At 37.9% G+C, this 21,653-nt stretch overlaps 1 protein-coding gene across 1 annotated transcript in view; it reads right to left on the bottom strand.

Annotated features, from left to right (window-relative positions):
• ZNF277 (zinc finger protein 277) overlaps positions 1-21,653 on the bottom strand; it is a 123,405-nt gene that overhangs the window by 10,374 nt on the left and 91,378 nt on the right. The window contains exons 5-7 of the mRNA XM_006149433.3: positions 15,098-15,189; positions 9,165-9,275; positions 5,454-5,586 (exon numbers count right to left, since the gene is read on the bottom strand). Coding sequence (XP_006149495.1) covers positions 5,454-5,586; positions 9,165-9,275; positions 15,098-15,189 — 336 coding nt within the window. The remainder of the gene's footprint in view (positions 1-5,453; positions 5,587-9,164; positions 9,276-15,097; positions 15,190-21,653) is intronic.

The raw sequence follows: 21,653 nt of genomic DNA on the forward strand, positions 1-21,653 counted from the left end.
GGAATGATTTCTGCCCCACCCATTTCTCTTCTATCCCTTGAGCCATTGTTTCCTCTCATTCTATCTTCACTTTCTACTCAACTTTTCCATGTTGACACACAGACAGCATATCCCAGAGAGAAGCAGGAACACGACTGGATACCTTTTCAAGCAAGTAAACTACAGTTATGGTCAAGCCCAACCTGACCTGCTTTAAGAACAGATACATTTGTTGTTCAGTATTCTTCTTTTGGAAAACCAAACCAAAATTCACACAAATAAAGGTATTCATTTAGCTAAAAACAAAGAACTATATGTGTCATTATGATTTAGGGGCAGAAAGAAAATCTATCATTCATCAACCTAATGAGAGGTTTTGAAGCTGTCATTATTTATCAGCTAAATGATGCGTAAACTCCGACATGCAGATATCTACCATAACATCATTAGAGATGGTTAATTTGGACTCCATAATGCACTTCCCAGAGTCGTCACGAAATGTCTGAACCTCATAATAAGACACCAAAAATGGTCTCAGACCTGCTAGCAAGATCCTTGTTAGGTAAAATTTTTGGTGATGAGCAAATCTTTTATGTCTTATTTGGTCTCTCTGGTCTTAGACTTTAAGATCACGGCAAGACAGTATTCAAGGTTGGGCCATTTGTGGTATTACCATTTAGAATGATATGGTTAAATGATGACTCCCAAGAATTGCTTTGAATCCAAAATAGCAAAAAACATTTTTCACTTCAAACTTCCAAACTTTATCACACTTGGGAGGAAAAAGGTAACCTATGTTCATCAGTATATTATGAAATGAGCAATTTACATATGATTGTGGCCCACACTTTCCTAGACTGCTCTGCTTTAGTAAAGTTAAATAAATGCTTTATGATAGGAATAAGACCCAAAGAGAATACCGAAGACAACAACAAAAATACTAAAAAAAAAAAATAAAAAAGGCCACAAAGCACATAACTCTCTAATTAAAGACACTGTGACTACTAATGAATCATGTCAGAAAAGCAAAGAACGTGAGGAAAACAAAAGTTTGGAAAGCATGTTAGTAAAGATGTTCAGAACACCCCCTCAAACCCCAGCATCAGATGGTTTATGAGCAATAAGTGGGCGGAAAAAAAACATGAAAAAATTAAAAAAAAAGATCTCCTTCAACCAGCACCCCTCTGCCCTAACATGCTACACACTTACCGGTGCTTACATTAAACAAAATCCATTAAAAACAGAAAGAGAAGTGTTTTAAATGTAGACAAATTATTGTATTAGACAACAATTATAACAAAACTATGAAAAATAGGTTGAGAGCCTACTTTGGTTATAAATGGCTTTGTGTGTTTAAGAATAAAAATGTTTAAATCAAAACATGATACAAAACATGATAAAAATACTGGGTTGTTGGAAAAGTCATGTTGTATTTTTCTATGTAAAAATGCGCCATGACTTTTCTGACAATCCAACAGACTTAGAAAAACTTGGGGCTAGAAACATGAACCTCTTAGGATTCTGTAGCCGGGTCTTGGATGATGTTAGGCAGTCTGCTCTCTGAGCCAGCCGTGTCTGAATCAGAACATTGTTTCCTAACCTTTCCTTTATCAACTGAACCCTTTTGTTTCTGAGAAAACAAATCAAGAATGTGAAGCAGATAATCCAGATTATGTCAAGAACCTTGAATGTATTACCAAATCCATTTATTTCAGAAATTGATATGAATAATTAAATATGTAAAGTATCGCACCAAAGGGAAAAACAAAGTAAGCTGTTAATTTGTTGAGCTCAGAGGAGAGCCAAAATTCTTTCTCCCTGAGCTCCCACTTGTGATGACTATTAAGAGTGTCTCCTGCCAGGGACATCCGGATGTTCTCATTGCTGCTGCACTGTCTGTGTCTGAAGTGCAGGTGAGGAGGAGTTCAAGGTGGATGACCCAAGTACTGGTTGTATCTCCTACAGGAGAGGTCAGACACTGACTGTACACACTACTACAAGGCGTTCAAATGAATGTGCTTGCATGTCAGGTTCTCATACCAACTTCCAATTCTTTGAAAGTAATGACTCAAATCAATCACTTTGTCAGCAATATTACTTTTCTTTTTCTTTCTTTCTTTCTTTCTTTTTTTTTTTTTTTGGCCAAAAGGTGTGTGCACTTGCCAGAGAAAAAGACAGACGGGAGGTTGGGAAGAGGGAGAAAGCATCCCCCAGTGGGGTCTGATCATGTTGCAATCCTTTCTCCTTCATTTCTACATCCTGTCTGGATTTGGGGCATTGATTCACATGTGACTGGCGTGTTTTTCAAGCCACCAGAGGTGGGTTGAGAACTACAGTTGGCCAGGTGGTATCTAGTTCTCTTAACTTAACTAGGCTGCAGGGCCAGCCTTGCAAAACTTTTCTATTTTGGAAGGTACTCCAATGCATGTAGAAAGTGGGGAGCCAATGAATGTTATGAAGGTTGATGCCTCTAGTAAGCATGCAACTGGTTCTTTAAAGATGTTATTGGCTTCTCAAACCTTTCAAAGATGTTCACTAAATTTCTACAATGCTGAAGTATCATAACATATTTCAGTTTTTCTTTTTCTAATTCATCATTGTTATTGTTTCACCTATTTACCTTAGCAGAAGAGCATACAGGGCTAGGAAGGTCAACATTGTGAATTGGAGCCTTAAAGGTTGATTAAAGTTAGTGTAACTAATGACTATTTTCTGGTTTGTTACAAAAGATAATAGGCAAGGGAGAGCAAACAGATCATTACAAATTCATCACCATAATTTGACCAAAAACCTCAACCCAAAGCATAAGATGTAAGTACTATTATGGTAACTATAAAGATGTAGGAAAATGATACAGAAGACAATTTGCCACAACTACCTGCCCCAAGTCTAATCTATAAAATAGGCTTCATGATATTAGCTGAGTCATAGGGTTGTGATTAAGATGAATGATTTAAGTATCTAGGACAATGCTTGGATCATAATATTTACTTAAAGAAGCTGTTAGTTTAAAAAAAATGATTTCAAACAATATTATCCTCATGTGATTTAATTTTCATTTTATATGTTATTAAAGTCTTCACAACCTCTTGAAGTACTTCTCTCAAGCCATGTCAAATCCGGGCACTCTGTGGGTAGCACAACCTAGAATGAGATAGAACAGCTGACCCTCGCCGATAATTTTGGTTTTGACAGTCACACTACTTGATGCCGCCTAAAGAACTGTATGTTTCTAAAAGTGAAGCAGCTGAATATTTCTTGGAGCTAACACTGAAGTCCACTCCCTAGTGGATTCGGCTGGGGCACTGAAGCAGCATTTGCTGGAGGAAGTAATGACTGAGTGATTTCGGGAGAAGACGGAAGGACTCAACTGTGCCTTTGCCTTTAGCTGGTGTAAAACATTTGTAGCAAGCCGTGGGAACCTCCCTGAGTCAATCTTCAAACACATGCTAAACTTGCTTTTTAAGGGGAATTATAGTTAAACACTCTATGCATTAGTTAGAACTGACAAAAATTCTACCCTAGAGCAGAGATTTCCAACATAATTCAGGACACACTTTTTTCTATCCAATAGATAAAGTGGCTGGTGATATATTTAATTAGCCTTCTATGACCAATAGAAGGTGTTTGGATTTTAATTCATTCATACTGAGAGAAAGAAAAAAAAATTCCATTTGCGTAAAAGTGCCAGTTAGAAACAGAACAGAACTTTCTTCCTATCCTTCTGGAAAGTGACTAGACTCTATCCCCTGCCCCCCTTTCGTTTACTCCAGTGCTTTATCTCCATCATATACCAAAAAAACCCCCACAAAAAACAAAAAACAATAGATTGGTGGCAGAGCCAGCACCATATCCCAGTAATTCTGTCAATCAAAAATCCCTCCCCATATTCCCAATTCGCTCCCAACCCAGGACATTTGTCTCTAACTTAATACCAACTCTTACCCCTCAAGGGCCTGTAATTTATAGAGACCAGTAAAAGATACTGAAGTTTATGGGCAAAGAGAACTTTCAATGTATTTAGAATTGTTGACATAACCAGGTTAGCTTATCCTACTAGCCAAATTAAGTCATGTTACATACTAATGTGTCTTGGTGTCCCTAAAACTTCCCTTAAGATATAAGCTGGCCTAGGGTCAGCCAGTGGCATGGTGGTTAATGTAGTTGGAACCCATATGGCCGAATGTGAAGTTCAAGTCCTGGAACTGGATGCTTGAAAAGCACACTGGGTGCATGTGCATGCATGCCCAAAATCTTGAGAGGAAAATGGAAGAGAAGGAGTTGTAGTGTGGCCATCCCCATGACGGGGGCTTTCTCACATTCCCTCCTTCTCTGTCTGTCTCTGGCCATTGCACATGCCCTGTAGCAAGTTAAAAAGAAAAAAGTGGGGCCAGCAAGTGACCTAGTGGTTAAGGTACTGAACTCCTACATGGGCCACCCCAGTTCGATTCCTGGACCTGGTTGCTTGAGACTCATGCCAGGCATGTGTATGTGAGTGCCCAAAATCCCAGGAGGAGAATGAAGAAGAAGGGATTATGGTATGGTCAATCCTCTTGGGGGGGGCGTAATTTCTCACCTTTGCTCTGTCTTTCTGTGTGTCTCTGGCAAGTGCAAGAGCCCTATAGTAAAAAATGTCTCTTAGAAAAATGCTAGCTCAAGAGAATTAACAAAGATATCTAAATCTATATCTCTATATATAGATACAATGGGTTGCTGGAAAAGTCATGGAACGTTTTTGAATAGAAAAACAGAAAAAATACATCATGACTTTTATGACAAACTGTTATCTATTTATATCTATGTATCTAATGAGGAGGGGAAAGATTTATTATTGAGGAGAAAGAAAAAGAATGAAGAGGGAGTTCATAAAGAATTAACCTGTGTAGCATCTAGCATAAATATGCTCAACGTGTCTTTGAATAGAATATAGAAGCTGCTGACTTCATGTTAATACTATATATACGGGGGACAATATATGGATATTCAAATGCTGTATTCTTTTGGTTAAGATCACTTTGAGTTCTAGAAACATGACATTTTTACTACATAAATACACATCCAGTCAAAGACAAACCAAATTATACTTTGTAAACTAACCACTTGAATCACTGCTTATGTATCGCTCAATTGTGTTTTGACCACCTCTCCATTTAAACTTTCTTTTTTTTTTAATTTTGGAGGGAGGGAGTGTGTGACCAAAGAAAATGAGAAACACTTCCCATAGGGTACAGTAATACTGCATCTATTCCTTTTTTCCTCCTTTTGGGATTTTGGGGCACACAAGAACACACATATGCCTGGTGTGTTTTATAAACCTCTGGTCTTGTATGGTAGGCCACGTAGGAACTAGTATGCCCCTGGCTGGTTCCATTTTGAGCTTTGTACTAATTGTTTATTCAAATATTAGTTGGCCATTAGAAAGTATTTTTTGCAGTACTGGAATCAAATTTTAAATTATGAAAAGTAAGTCTTACCAAATAATTGATGACATAAAATCGGTCATATTCTCTGTTCTTAGGATTGATCTTACGATGTTGTTTTTTCCTCATATGATCTTTAAGTGTATTTTTGTCCCTGAAGGTCTTCTCACAGTACAAGCACTGTAAGCTAGAAGAAATACAAAAATACTGATAAACAAGTCTCTTGGATAGTTGCTGCAATAGCCCTTTATTATTAGTGAGTTTTCGATTTTTTCATTTTCGGTCACACGTACCCTTCAAAGGAGTACACCATCCTTATCAGAACTGCCCCTCATTTCATTCCTTTGACTTTACAGAATGTTCAGTGTGGTTTATTCTGTAGTTGGCTAAGGTGGCTAACTTTATTATCTAGTTAAGACGGTGACAAAGATAGTGAATATCCAACAACTATTTTGGAGCTTTAGTCATCAAATTACTTATTCTGAAATGAAAACACAGGTCTGCTTCAAGTAGTTATAATGATGACTACCGCTGTCTTATTATATATAATAATTAGTATATAGTTTGGTATATCCTGTGAGGTAATTTACAGGGTTCCTAGTTCCAGTACCTACTACCTAAAGGATTTGATAAAAATACTTGTCCTCTTTGCTTCATTTTTCTGATTCCTTTTTTTTTTTTTTTTTTAAAGCCTATTTATTTCTCCTACGAGAGAGACAGAGCAACACCAACACCAACAGGGTCTTGACACTGCAATTCACCCCCAGCCTCAGCCAGCCCTGGATCATGGGTGCGTGTGTTTCTGGCTCAGGGCGGTCTCCAGATGTGAACCCAGAACATTCCCATGTGTGTCAGTATGGTAGGGTGTTGGCCCCCATTTCTGATTTCTAAACTGAAGATAATATCTCCTTTTTGAGAATTTTTATACTTTTTTTCTTTTATTCATGCACACATGCGACAGAGAAAGAGGGAGAGAGAGAGGGGAGAGAGGAGGACCCTCCACAGGTTCTGGTGATGCCACAATCCCCTTCTTTCATTCCTCTGGCTCATCAGATCTTGGGGACTTGCACACATGTCTGGCCTATTTCAGGTTGACCAGCCAGGTGATTCGAACAGCAGGTACTACTATGTGGTATCTGGTTTCTCCTGAGGAGCTTATTACTGATGCATCATGGAGCTAGGCTGTTTTGAACATTTTTATGGTAATTGTGTACACACACACACACACACACACAGCACTATGTGCTCTAAATATGAAATTTAAATATAAATTAAATCATTTACATTTTTTACACATGAGTAAAATAAACAGTAGCTGTTACTATCATTTCATTCTCATTTATCTTCTGCTCAAGTATTTCCATTGACTGGGACTTCAACACCTAACAAGGCACTGTTAGCAGCTTTGAAGAGATAATAACAAGATGTTTTCCTCTTACTTACTTGACAGTTGCTATGCCTGAAACTTTTACACATCAGTCACCAGAGTTTTACTTTGTGGAGCCACAGAGTTAAACCTAATCTAATCTTTTTTATATGAAAAATCTCAAATGACCAAAAGATGTTATTGTTTCAGTTTTTAAAAACATATTTATTTCTTCCATAGGTAAGGGATAGTGGGAAGAAGAAAAGGGAGGGAGGGAGAAAGACACAAAACTCCCAATAGTATTCATGCTTTGATCCACCCCAGCCTCAGCCAGCCAGGGAGCATGCCCAGCATGCACAGAGAGACCTTGGAACAACAACCCAGGACCTTCACACGTGACTACAGCATTGTAGAGTGGTGCATTACTGCTATGCCACTGCAGCTGGGCTATTATTTCAATTCTGAACTCTTGTGTTATCTCTACTAAACACCCTTTCACTTACTTTCATTTCTATGCCATAGAAATAAACATTATTTTTCAGAAGTAAGTAATTTATGGGTGATATGCTGATTATGGATATTCATTACTACTATTCTTGCTAGAAAACACATTTGGTCATATTTCATAAATAAATGACCATTTAATGAGGGGTGAAGGACATGGGAAATTGTTTTAACATAGGGTTGATATCAGAGTTGAGTTACAAACTTTTCTTTGAAAATTTTTGCCAGAAGGCATATGTACTTACTGGAGACGGGAAGTGGGGAACAAAGAAAACAACACCTACTCCATGGGGACGGTCACACCACAATCCCTTCTTCTCTATCTCGTCCTCCTGTTGGGATTTTTGGCACACACGCACATGGGTGCCTGGAATGTTTTTCAAGCTGCCAAGCATAGTCAGCTAGGTGGGATCCAGCCACTTTAACCACCATGCCACCAGTCAGTCCAAGTTAAGAACTTTTTATAATTGGTTTATATCACTTAAGACTCTTATGTCATTTAAATAAAGAAAAAACTAGATTTGGAGAGAAAAAATCTTGGGCCCTTTCCTAGAAAGAAAACTAGATAGATTTTTGAAAGCCATTCTGGTGAACTAGCGAATGTCCTTCCTTAAGCCAGCCCCAAACCCTAGTGATTAAGGGGCTGGACTCCACATGGATGACCATGGTTTGAATTTTGGCTGAGGCAGCTTGAGAAATACGCCGGGCACATCTATGTGCATGCCTCAAATTCTGACAGGATGGAGAAATAGAAAAGGGGCCACAGAATGACTAGCCCCCATTGTGGGGTGCTCTCTTCCTTTCTTACCACCTCTCTGTCTTTTTCTAATGTATTTTCATTTTAAAAAATGAAAACAAAAAATCTGTAAGGCAAAAGAATGCATGTAGTATGCCATGTCTCACAAAAAACTGAGTAACATCCAACGATTTGACAATATTTATTAAATATGAGGACACTCTCAAAAAGTTCACAGGGGCGTGGTGGCACCTGCCCTATGGCAAAAACCTGTGGAGGCTGGAGGATTGCGGTATCGAGTCCATCTCACTCTCTTTCTCTGTCTCTCTCGGCGAGTGCACGATTTTGTGGGAACCAGCAGTTAGCGTAATGGCTATGTCGCTGGACTCCCACGTAGTCGACCACGGTTCGCATCTCGGACCACGGTTCGCATCTCGGACCCGGTGGCTTAAAACTCACACCTGGCGCATGTGCGTGCGTGCCCAAGATCCCGAGAGGAGAATGAAGGAGAAGGGATTGCGGCGTGACCATCCCCCCTGGGGGGTGATTTCTCACTTTCTGTCTCTATGTCTCTCTCTGTCTGTCTGGCATGCGCACGCGCCCTATAGTGAAAACCTCTCCAAAATAAAGAAAAAAAAAAGTTCACAGGAAAATGGAATTAAATTATGAGTTTATTTTGGCACAAAAAATGTTGAAATCCACTCGTGCACAGGTTTTTCTTAATTCATATTGTCTATAAACTTTTTGAATAACCCTCATATGTAAAAAAATTACAGTAAAATTAGAGAAATTATAAATGCAAAATTAAGAATAGAGTTTCTGAAGGAGAAGGGCACAGAGGAGATTTAAAGAAATTCATAATGTTCTATTTCTTAAGCTGGATAGTGACTATGTTTTCATACCTCAAATAGTAGGTATACTGTTTGGTAATATATGATATCTTTAAAAAATTTAAAAGATAGTAAAAGGTGATATGAGCTAGATAAAATGAGGACTGTCGTACAAAATGTAAAGTCCTCCAAAATAAGAAATCAGAAACGTTTATTTCTTTGATCGTTAACGGTTAAGTTAGTACAATTGCCAAATTAATTTTTAAAAATTCACAACAGACTGTAAGATTAAAATACCTTTGGGTCATGTTTCATAAAACAGTACTCACTTGTCTAGCTTCTTCTGTAACGTACACAGAAATTCATTGCAGTTTACAATGTTGTCTGGCAATCCGATGTTGAAAGCATGTTCTCTGGCCATGTGGTTTAAAAGAACAGATCTAGGAAAAAAATCGGAGCAATATTATTATTTATAAATTATCTAGGAACAAATCAAGATGGAAATAGCATTTGTAAGACAACACCACGGATTAGAGTTATAAGCAAGTGCTAAACAGAGGCATAAACGTTTGCGTTATGACAGCAACATGTTATGAAATATATTAAGTACATACATCATCACAGCAGCACTGTAAGGAAGGCCAAGGACTGTTCCACTACCTGCCACTGGTCAGAGTTACACTCTACAGCAGGATTTGGTTCTGTCCTTTAAACTAGTAAATACACTGTGCTTCCTCCACTTTTCCAGTTCATCATGGGGAGCAGGAAGACCTCAACTGCCTAACAGGCATATGACTTGCTATGACCTGAGGCCAAGAGACACTTGGCCAGCCCCAGTTAACAGGTCAAATTACATGCAAGAGTTATGATAACCTGGAACAAAATGACCAGCCTGTTGATTAGTTTGTATAAAAAAGCAATCATTTAACTTATGTAACTTTTACCTAACAAATTATGTATGCACAATATGTTTTAACTGGGCCTTAATTACAACTTTTTTTCATAAAATAAAGGTGGTAGTTTTGGGGACTTCATCGATACATATACTGCTGATAAACTATGTACAGTGCACATTACACAGTTTACCTAGCTTATGTATACCTACCCGTTACTCTCCCAATTGTTTTTAGTGTTTTTTATTTTCTTGAGAAAATAAAATAAAGCAACCCTCTCTATAAAACTGTTTGTTGACTTTTCTTTCTTTTCTTTCTTATTTTGCTATATGGGACATATACTTATTACTGCTATGGTTAATAGCCTATTTGTCTTGGATCTTTGGACTCTGGGACTGCAGAGAACTCTCTGGTTCTTGGACTTGTAACTCTCATGCTGAGAGTTACACAATTGGCTCTCCCTAGTTCTCAGGTTTTAAACTCAGACTGCCTTCAGCATTGGGATTGGCTTTCCAGCTTGCAGATGACACATTGTGGGACTTCTTAGCTTCTAAAACTGTAAGACATGCCCAGAATAAATCTGCCCCTTCCCCTCCCAACACACTCCCTGTTGGCTCCATTTCTTTGGAGAACTCTCACATAAGTACTTAAATGGTTTGCTTGTTAATTCAAAATCTGGCCCAATAGCTTGAGGTGAAAAGGTAGAGAAAGGCTGTGGTCACCTGTATTCATCCCTTTATCCACAGCAGCTGGTCGGTAACCAGGACAATTTTCAGGGTTTTGGAGAAGGCACTTTACTTGATCTCCTTCCTTTGAGAATTATTTATTTCTAAATAGGCCAAGATGATTCTCTAAATTGTTGAATTCATTTAAAAAAAATTTTTAAGAGGTTTATGCTATAGGGCACGTGCACTCAACAGAAGACAGAGAGAGACAGACAGAAAGTGAGAAATCACCCCCGGGGGGATGGCCACACCACAATCCCTTTTTTTCCATTCTCCTCTTGGGATCTTGGGCATGCTCGCACACGCGCCTGGTGTGAGTTTAAGCCACCGGGTCCAGGACTTGAACTGCAGTCAGCTACATGGAAATTCGGCAACATAGCCATTACACCAACTGCTGGTCCCCATTTTTAAAATTTTAAATTGATTCCTAATGCCACTTTTGCTTTAATTTCTGGGTAAATAAATGCATGATAGTTTTAATAGTATCTCAACTCCTTACTTTCTCTATAAACTTAATTTTATTGTTAATCACAATTTTTGTTCAAATTAGTTTTAAAAATTATTAAATTTTTTCCACATTTATTATACAATGGTTCTTAAAGGTATGTAACACTTATGAATATGTAATTAACAAGTACCTTTTGTGTTAAAATGATATTTTAACTTCAAATATTATCTCATTTATTTTCCCTTCTCAAGTATTTCCCTGTCTTTATAGTTTAAGAATAAATATTTCCCTACCTAGTTCTTTCCAATCTTATTTTTTTTTTTCCTGGTTGTATCATACGTAATCAGAGTCTTCTCTAAATTTTTAAATGTGATTTTGGCAAATGGGATTAAATTAAAGGAGCAGTTCTGAAAGAGGCACTTATGGAAGGGTATAGTAAAGACTTCTGAAAATCTGTTCCTTAAAAAAAAGAACACTGCTAAAAGTCATCAAAATCAACATTTTTTAGAACTCTGGAAATTAACTAGAAGCTTGTAACAGTTCAAAAAGTTTTTCTATATTATTGAAGCTAAGCTAGTACAGTTTTTCTATATTACTGAAACTAAGTTAGTTAGTTGTTTTAAAATGTTAACTATGGTATAATTTCCCAGGGCAACCACTAAGAAAATAGTTTAAAACATAAAATAAAAGAAACAACAGAGAAATTAAAATTGTATATCAGAAAATAATCTATTTGGGAGCACTGTACTCACACGCGGCCAACCCTGGCTCAAGACCTGGACCTGGTGGCTTGAAACTCATACTAATTGCATGTGCGTGCATGCCCCAAATCCTAAGTGGATAATAGAGAAGGGATTGCGGCCATCCCCTCTGGGGGATGATTTCTTGATTTCTGTCTCTCTGTCTCTCTAGCAAGCATATGTGCCCTATAGCAAAAAATCTCTAAATGAAAAGAAAATCTATTCAACATAGAAGAAGACAGAGATGGAAGAGAGGAATAAAAAGACCTAAAATATTGGATTGTTAGAAAAGTCATGACATGTTTTTCTACACAATAATGCGTTATGACTTTTTGGGTCACCTGATATATAGAAAACAAATAGCAAAATGGCAGAAGTAAATTATGTCTTATTAGTAAGCACATTAGACAATAAATGGATTAAATACTTCAATCAAAAGGCAGAGATTGGCAGAACAGATTGCTGTTTACGAGAGATAAACTTTAGAAAACATAAATAGGTTGAAAGGAGTAGCTTTTATGATCTACAGTTAAGGATATACATGAGAGGGGGAAAAGAAGGTAGTGTAATGAGAAACTGCTCGTTCCTCTATCCTTGTCCATTGTCTACCTCCTATTTTTCTATTCTCTTTATGTACCTATGCTGGAAGGACAAAAATGTACACTCGTAACATTGCTAATATATTGGGTCATTGGAAAAGTCATGATGTATTTTTCCACATTTTTCTATGCAAAGATGCATCATGACTTTTCCTATGACTCAATAGTATGTAGCTGGAATCAATCAGTGTCTTTAATCCTACATGTTGACCTTTTCATAAGGAAGAAATATTGCTGAAGGAAAGCAAACATTTTACAATAATTAAATGCTGCTTATCTATCTCAGTGGTTAATTTCTTAAAAATTTTATTTATTAAAGAACCGTAACTTGAGACTCTTGAGGAGCTCACTTAATTCTCATGTGACCCTATTCAATAAAGAATATGGGGGACTGGCAGGTGGTATGGTGGCTGGGGTGCTGGACTCCCATGTGGTAGACCGTGGTACAAGTCCTAGACCTGGTGGCTTGCTTTCTCATTTTCCCTTTCTCTCTCTCTCTCTCTGGTCAACTTGAATAATAACAATAAATAAGTTATCATTAAAAAAATATATATGGATAGAGGGAGCAGCAGATGGCATAATGGTTATGTCACTGGACTCCCATATAGTTGACCACGGCTTGACTCCCGGACTCAGTGGCTTAAAACTCACACCAGAAGCGTGTGTGTGTGTGTGTGTGTGTGCCTAAAATCCTGAGAGGAGAATGGAGGAGAAGGGATTGGAGTGTGGCCATACCCCTGAGGGGTGATTTCTTGCTTTCTTTCTCTCTTGGTCTCTCTGGTAAGCACATACACTTTATAACAAAAATCTCTAAAAAAAAAGAAGATAGAGGTAAAAAACAAAACAAAAGGACTCCAAAATTCAATATGGTTCAATACCAATATTATCAAAATTTAATATCATAGAAAATGATAATATTTAAAATCATATCAATATCCACATTTATCATGAGAAAATCAAATATCATTTGTAGCTTCCCCTATGTTAATACTAGGGATCGCTGACAATAATCACATACCTTTTTATTAGGTTAATAATTGCTTTAATCTAAAATCAGAAATATCTTGTTAAAAAAGTGTTATACCAATGTTTAGTAAATTTCTGATAGTGAAGAAGGTTTTCACTGATTCCTAACAACTCTCAAGCCTTGTCCTTACTGTTATTCCCATAAAACTCTTCTTAGAAACAGGACAAGATTAGAAGCATAATCAAGTATTGGTAGAGATTTCCTCTATGCTGGTATATATGAAAATCAAATCTTCATCACTGTTGTTTTAAGTAGTAGTATGCCAAGCAAACCCTTTTCTAGATTCAAATGAGTAGGCACCCTCTCTCTCCTTTTCAGTGTCCTTCACACGAAAGATCAATTACTATGCTAGGCTGTGTTTTTACTAAAGGCTGCTTTTTTTCAATGTAGTCATAACAGTATACTTTTCATTTTTCACTGTATTTTGGGTCACTGAAATCATTTCTAGTTCCTAGAGGTTACAATTTGGTGACTTGTATTTAAGAGAATGCACATTTATAAATATTACCGTTGCATAGTAAGACATTTGTCGCATTATTGTCCCTGGTTTCTGGTACAGAGCCTCTAACACTCTTGCAATATCTAATAATAGGAGTATCTTGTTATGCTAATGAGCGACTCTTAGTGAGACCCTAGATAGCTTCTAGATGGAGGCTACCTAAAAAAACAAACATGATTAGAGAGGGCTGAGTCTTTGAGCCAACTCAACCTTCAGAGAGAAGGCAACTATAGACTCAAAGATTTAATAAATCACGTCTATATAAAAAAATTCCCATTAAAAAACTCTGGACACCAAAACTCAGATTATTGGTTAGGAAGCACACTGATGTGCCAGGAGTGTGACAGGTCCTGACTCTTTGGGGAGAAGGCACAGAACCTCTACATTCAGGATCCTTCTGGACCTTGCCCGATCTATTTCTTCATCCTGATCTGTATTCTTCAAAATAAAACTGTAACTATAGGTATGGCATTTTCTTAAGTTCTGTGAGTCATTCTAGCAAGCCATCAAATCCATAGAAATTGTCAGTGAAAAGCTCTGACTTTGTAGCTTTGGTCAAGAATTTGGGTAGCCTGGACTACTGGATCTTATGCCTGCCTGGTCTCTACACTAGGGTCAGTCTTTTTGGGAACTGTATCCTTAACTGTAGTGTGTGATGGTAACTCTAAGTGATTAGTGCTAGAACTGAAATGTAGCATATCAGCTGGTTCTGAACCAGCTGGGGCAGATGACAGAATCACCAATGTTCCAATTTCTTTTTAAAAATTTATTATTTTTATTACTATTTTAAATCTGATTAAAGAAAGACAGAGAGAGAGAGAGAGGGGAAAAAAAAAAGAAAGAGAGAGAGAAAGTGAGAAAGCGAGCCATCAGGTCTGGGACTTGAACTGTGGTTGGTCGTGGGCAGCCCAGTGCCCCAACCATGATGCCACCTGCTGGCCCCTCCAATTTCTTTTTAATTTTGATCTTCACAATTTTTAATACTCAAAAATGAAGAACCAAGGATGCCAAAGATTTGGAGTTAAGAAGTTTGTACAGAGTACATTTTTAGTAGTTGGTTGCACGTGATCTTGCCTGTCAGCCCACTTTAAAGGCCCTACGATATTAAACATAAATCTATCTTTGACATTTAAAAAATGTACTTGCCTCTTCTGGTTAGAACTACTACAGTCCATCTCTGATGTTAGGCATATTAAAAAAAAAATGTACTCCTGATGTATAAGAGTCCTGAGCTAACACACAGAACTTAATTTACATAACCAACAGTTATAGATGTGTTGATGAATTTCCAGATTAAAAACAGTAACATTTAAAGATGTATAACAGCAAACCTGTTTCCAAGAAATTCCTCATTGCAAAACATACAAATGCCACGAAAATTGGTATCATTTCGTTCTTGCTGCTGCTTCTCTAGAATTTCTTTCTGTAAAGTAGAACATAGGTTATTGATATTATACATAAATGCAGCTAGTTAATGAAATGTCATAGTCTTAGGGGGAAACTGGGATGGAAGCACAAAGGGAGTCTATGAGAATTGCCAATATTTCAAATTTGCCCATTGTTGCCAAGGTATCAAAACACCAAGACTAAACCACTGAATGCCTACAGAACACTTTGCTTGGGCAGCTACATGGGGAACACAAAGTCAACAAAGTCTTAACATCCTTCCCTAACCTGTCCTCTCTTCGGTCATCTTTTACCCTCTTCTCTTCCAAATACAGAAATGTGGCGGGATCTTTGACTTGCTCCTCTTCCTATTTCTCAGTTCAGTCTGTAATCAAGTTCTGACAAATTTTCCCCCTGAATTGTCATATTACTTTTCTTCACCATTCCCAGTGTTATCACCTTGACTCCTGTTTTTATTCAGTTATTATGGGATTACTATAAATCAGCATCCAAGAAAGTCCCCTTGATTTCAGTCCCTCTTTCATCACTGTCCACTTTTTTGCTGTTAGATGATGGCGCAGAAGTAAAATGTGACACTCTGCAATGCAATCCCACATGGGAAGGTTCCTGGCTCAAGTCTGGAGACTCCTCTGAGTAGATTGGGTTGAAAGCTGGGGCGTGAGGGGTGGGGGTATAACCATGATGTTGGGACTCATTTGGGGTTTCTCTTTCTCTCTCAAGAAGTGCTAAGCAAGAACATTTTCAAATAATTTTTTTTGTTAAATATTGCTTTTATGTCTAATTACCTCCTTATACTTCAACTCAAATAATACAGGATAGATCAGTGCATTATCTTTCCTTGAGGTTGCCTTATTTCCCATTGCCTTTTCATTTTTACAATCTTATCTGTTCATTAAGATCTAACTTGATTCCCATTTCTACCATGGAGCCATTTCTGTCTCCAGTACAACAGTTAGGAGCTCAGGTTCTGGTGGGACCAGCAGTTAGCGTAAAGGCTATGTTGCTGGACTCCCACGGAGTTGACCATGGTTTGAGTCCCGGACCCGGTGGCTTAAACTCACACCAGGTGCGTGGGCGTGCATGCCCAAGATCCGGAGAATGGAGGAGAAGGGATTGTGGTGTGGCCATCCCCCTGGGGGATGATTTCTCACTTTCTATCTCTCTGTCTGTCTGGCAAGCGAGCGCACTTGCCCTATATCAAAAACAAAAACAAAAACAAAAACAAAAACACACAAAACAAAACAAAACAAAACAAAACAAAACAAAAAAACAAAAACAAAGAACTCAGGTTCTGAAAAAAAAACCAAAGGATTTGGATTTGAAAACTATCTCTCACCTATGATTAACTTTTTTAATCCTCATTTTTCTCACTGTTAGGATGAAAATTAAAATATTACCTCACTGCATTGTTTATAGAATTAAATCAGATAATTTATGTGAAGAGTTAAAATTGTACATGGGTCATTAAATGTTGAATATTATTGTTAGCCAGCCTGCATCAATTCCTCTTACCCATCATGTCTTTAGTAATTGTTGCCTGTTTTGTCTTCTGATGGGAAATGAAGTTTTCGAAGTTAAAAGAAAATCCTTATACTGTTTCTACTTAAATCTGCATTTTAATTTTTTTTTTTGAGAGGTTTTTCACTATAGGGCACATGTGCTCACCAGACAGAGACAGAGAGATAGAAAGTGAGAAATCACCCCCCAGAGGGGATGGCCATGCCGCAATCCCTTCTCCTCCATACTCCTCTCGGGATCTTGGGCACGCACGCACACGCGCCCAGCGTGGGTTTTAAGCCACCAGGTCCGGAATGCGAACCGTGGTCGACTATGTGGGAGTCCAGCGACATAGCCATTACGCTAACTGCTGGTTCCCTTAAATCTGCATTTTCACTCCAGTGTCTCTTATAACATGAAACTCTAAACAGAAATTTCATAAAGTTTATTCCTTGTTGCATGTGTATTTACAAAACAGCATAAACATAATCTCTAGGATCTTGATACAGTTCATGTGGCATTTCTATAAATGTATCACCAAACATCAAAAAATATTAATTCATTCAAGAAAACAAAAATTTACAGAAATTCCCATGATTCAAAGAACTGGTGGGAACCAGCAGTTAGCATAATGGCTATGTCGCTGGACCCCACGTAGTCGACTGCGGTTCGTGTCCCGGACCAGGTGGCTTAAAACTCACGCCGGGCGCGTGTGCGTGCATGCCCAAGATCCCGAGAGGAGAATGGAGGAGAAGGGATTGCGGCGTGACCATCTCCCCTGGGGGGTGATTTCTCGCTTTCTGTCTCTATGTCTCTCTCTGTCTGTCTGGCGAGCGCCCGCGCCCTACAGTGAAAATCTCTCCCCCCCCCAAAAAAAAAATAAGAACTGGTTTCAGCATTGAGGGAATAATGGCTATTAGATTTACTCTTCCATAGTAAAGTACTATATATTTTATCTGTTTTCAGGCACTGCATAATAGCACAGGGCTGTGATCCTTGAGAGAAAATAGTAATATATTACCATTTTCTGCTGGAAGGTATTTTCCAAATTGCTATATAGGGAATTTGAACCAAAATGGAGAGGAGTAACCTTACTGGGCAAAGACAAAAAAATGACTCAGGATGCTAAAGTGGGTGGAATTTAGGGGACAAAGTACTATAGATAACAGCTATGGAAAAGTTCTTGAGGTTATTAGAGTTTTATGCTGATAGCAAGTGGACAGGCCCATTTTCCTAACAGTCCCATTTTCCACTGAATAAAATCTGCAGTCTTTAGCCTGGCAATCACAATACTCTGTACCAGACTGTAACCTAGGTTTTTAAAAGCCTGTCACACTGCTTTCTCACATAACCATATGTACAGGGAAAAGCAAGAATATATATTATGATTTATGGGTGCATTATTATTCTCAACAGTAGTTTTCAACTACCTATTATAATTTCTTTCTTAAAGACAACCACTCATTAGGTTGTGATACTCCTGCTTCATTCAGCCTTCCAAACAGATGAGACTACAGGTGTACCACTGTGTCTGGCATTCTTCTTTATTTATTAAAACATTTTCTTTTATATATATTCAATCACATTCTTTAGCTTACAAAGTGAACATTTCAATATGTGAACATTTCTCCCCAGTCCAGTTGATCAAAATATCTTCAACCACCAACACCACTGAGTGGGCTAGAAATTGAACCGGAGCCTCTCGTGTGGCCCCAGCTTCTACCAAGTGCATCTACCAGCAAGCACTATTAGAGATGAGTCGTATTAGGATCGGGAAAGTGACTAAATGGCCTAACTGTTCTCTCTTTTGGTCATCTTTGCCTATTAGAGTTCTCTACCCTTATCCTCAAGGCTCAGTTCAAACACTGTTCTTACAGCTCTATTGTCAGTGGAAAGATCAATAGACTGAGACTTAGGAGTTCCATATTCTAGACCTGTTTTTATGATCAACTAGCTCTTTTTTTTTGAGAGGTTTTCGCTATAGGGTGCGTGTGCTCGCCAGACAGACAGAGACATAGAGACAGAAAGAGAGAAATCACCCACCAAGGGGGATGGTCACGCCGCAATCCTTTCTCCTCCACTCTCCTCTCGGGATCTTGGGCACACACGCACACGCGCCCGGTGTGAGTTTTAAGTCACCGGGTCCGGGACGCGAACTGCGGTCGACTACGTGGGAGTCTGGTGACATAGCCATTATGCTAACTGCTGGTTCCCTTTTTTTTTTTTTTAAGAGAGATATTTGAGGGGCTGGCAGGTTGGCATGGTAGTTAAGGACACTGTACTCCCACATGGCCAACACGGTTTGCGTCCTGGACCTGGACCTGGAAGTTTACTTTCTCACGTTCCCTCTCATTCGGTCTTGCTTAATTGCTCTGTCTCTCTCTAGCCAAAATTAACATAAATAAGTAAATAAAGTTATATAATTCTTTTAAAAAAATGAGAGATATGTGCCATAGAGTGTGTTTGTCGGAGACACGGAGAGAGATAGAGAGAAAGTGAGAAATCACCTCTTGGGGATGTGGGGATGGCCGCCACAATCCATTTTTTTCTGTTCTCTTGGGATTTTTTGCACACACGCATATGCAACCAGCATGAGTTTCAAGACACCAGGTCCTGGACTCAAACCACAGTTGACTACTATGCCATTTGCTGGCCCCAACCAACTAGCTCTTAATGTGGCCTTGGGCATAGCATTCCTCCAAAACTAAGATTCTGGTGATCTCTACTTTGCTTCTGAAACATCCAACAAATTCCGAAGGTGACTGTCTCCAAACACTTTAGTACTAGAAGTGATACTTCCTTTTTTTTAACTACAGCTTATAGCATTTCAATTGGCATTTACATTGCTTGGTCTTCAGGAAAACTGTCTCTCCATTTCTTCTAATAGAAAATGAGCTCCTTTTATGCCATTTACAAATAATTGCTTAGGGATTTAGATTCTCAGTAAATACATGGCTACTAAATTTATACCTCAGGTGAAACATATGCGTACACTACAAATCAGAATGCTCCCTTGAAAATCAAAATGACCTTCTCAAAGTAAAGGGATTTATGACAGACCTCTTTACTCCATACTGACACACAGTTGGTTGGTACTTACATGGTTTGTATGTCATATATAACATGAAAAGGAGAGCTTCCAAAAGCAACAATAAGTATTTGTTTAAACGAAGATAATCTCTTACTGCATATGTAAAATATTGTTAAAAACAAATTTATTATCGTTTATCATTTTTCTTTCTTTTTAAAAATAGCTTATTTATTTATTTCTTCCATTAGAGAAAAACAGAGACAACCGGGTCTTTACATTGCGACGCTAGGCCCAGCCTCAGCTAGCCAGGACCACAGTATGCAGGTGTGCACCTGCCTGACATGCACAGGGAGACTTTGGGAAATGAACTTAGGACCTTCTCATGTGGCCTCAGCATCGAGGAGTGTTGTGTTACCACTGTCCCACTGTGGTTATGAGTTTTAGGGCTTGAAGTTGTCTTTTTTTGTTTTAAACTTTCAAAAACAAGTAAAAGTTTGCTTAATTCACAAAAAAATGAGAAGCTACTTGCTGATGATAAAGCATATAGTAATATCTTTGTCTTGACTGACATGCATGGTATTTGTGCTTGAAAAAGAAATGTACACTGTAAGGACATGTAATTAAATGCACAAGAAAACACCTCTCAATTGACAATTTTTAGAAATATACAGAGATTCACAGAGAATTTTATTATGCTATTGAGTAGAAATATGGGGGATGGGTTTAACTTTTTTAAAAATACCAGTTTTACTTTTCTTTGTAGAGGTTTCTGCCTTAGTGCTTACCAGAGAGAGATGGATAGAGAGACAGAGACAGTGAGAGATAAAGAGAGACATCATCCCTAGGGAGGATGGCTACACTGCAATCCTTTCTCCTCTGTTCTCCCAGGATTTTGAGTGCACACACCCAGCGCAAGTATCAAGCTACCAGGTTTGGGACTTGAACCTCAGTCGCTTATGTGGGAGTCAAGCAACATAACTGCTGGGTCATCTGCTGTTCTCCCATTTTTTACTTTTAATACTATATATATGTATAAAATAAGCATATATGTTAAAACTATTAAGTTTGTTACTAAGATTTTTTTGAGCAAAGCAGGTAAAGGAAATCAAGATAAGAAAACGAAATAGAGTAATAATTACTGAATCCAATGATTAAGAAAACTTAAGTATATTGCTACAGAACAGTAATTTTTGTCTTTTAAAGTTGCTGGACTCCCATATGGCTGACCACTGTTTGAGACCTGGACCTAGCAGCTTGCTTTCTCACTTTCTCTGGTGAGTACATGTGCCCTATAATGATTTATTAAAAATAATAATAAAACAAAAAAGATATTAAGAGCTGAAATAATATTATTAATGTTTCCTTTCTGCTCATTCTAATGAAGTTCACTCTATGGAATGCTTATGCCTTATAAAAATAATCTATAAGTAGTCCCTGATTTAAGATGTTTGACTTAAGATTTTTAAATTTTATAATGGTATGAAAACAACACACATTTAGTAGAAACTTAGAGCACTCATACACCGTTCTATTTTTCACTTTCAGTATACTATTCAGTAAAGTACATGAAATAATCAACACTTTATTACAAAATAAGCTTTCTGTCAGATGACTTTTGCCCAACTACAGGCTAATGCAAGGGTCCTAAGCATGCTTACATTGGGCTAAGCTAAGCTATGAGGTTGGTTAGGGTAGGTGTATTAAATGCATTTCCAATTTTTCAACTTACTATGGGTTTATTCATGTAAAGAAAATTCCCTTATATAGATGCTCCTCGACTAAAGAAAATTTTCTTTATTCCTTAAAACAGATACCAAATATATATGTATAGTTTTGATAAGAGGTTGCTTATACATAAATCATATGAGAAAGTTATTTTCATTCTGTAACTATTGTATCTTTAACAGCTTTAATTATCCTATTGTAATCAATGCAGTAAATTAAAGAGAATA

Source organism: Tupaia chinensis, unplaced genomic scaffold (genome assembly GCF_000334495.1).
Source record: "Tupaia chinensis unplaced genomic scaffold, TupChi_1.0 Scaffold000262_1, whole genome shotgun sequence".
NCBI classification, from domain to species: Eukaryota; Metazoa; Chordata; class Mammalia; order Scandentia; family Tupaiidae; genus Tupaia; species Tupaia belangeri.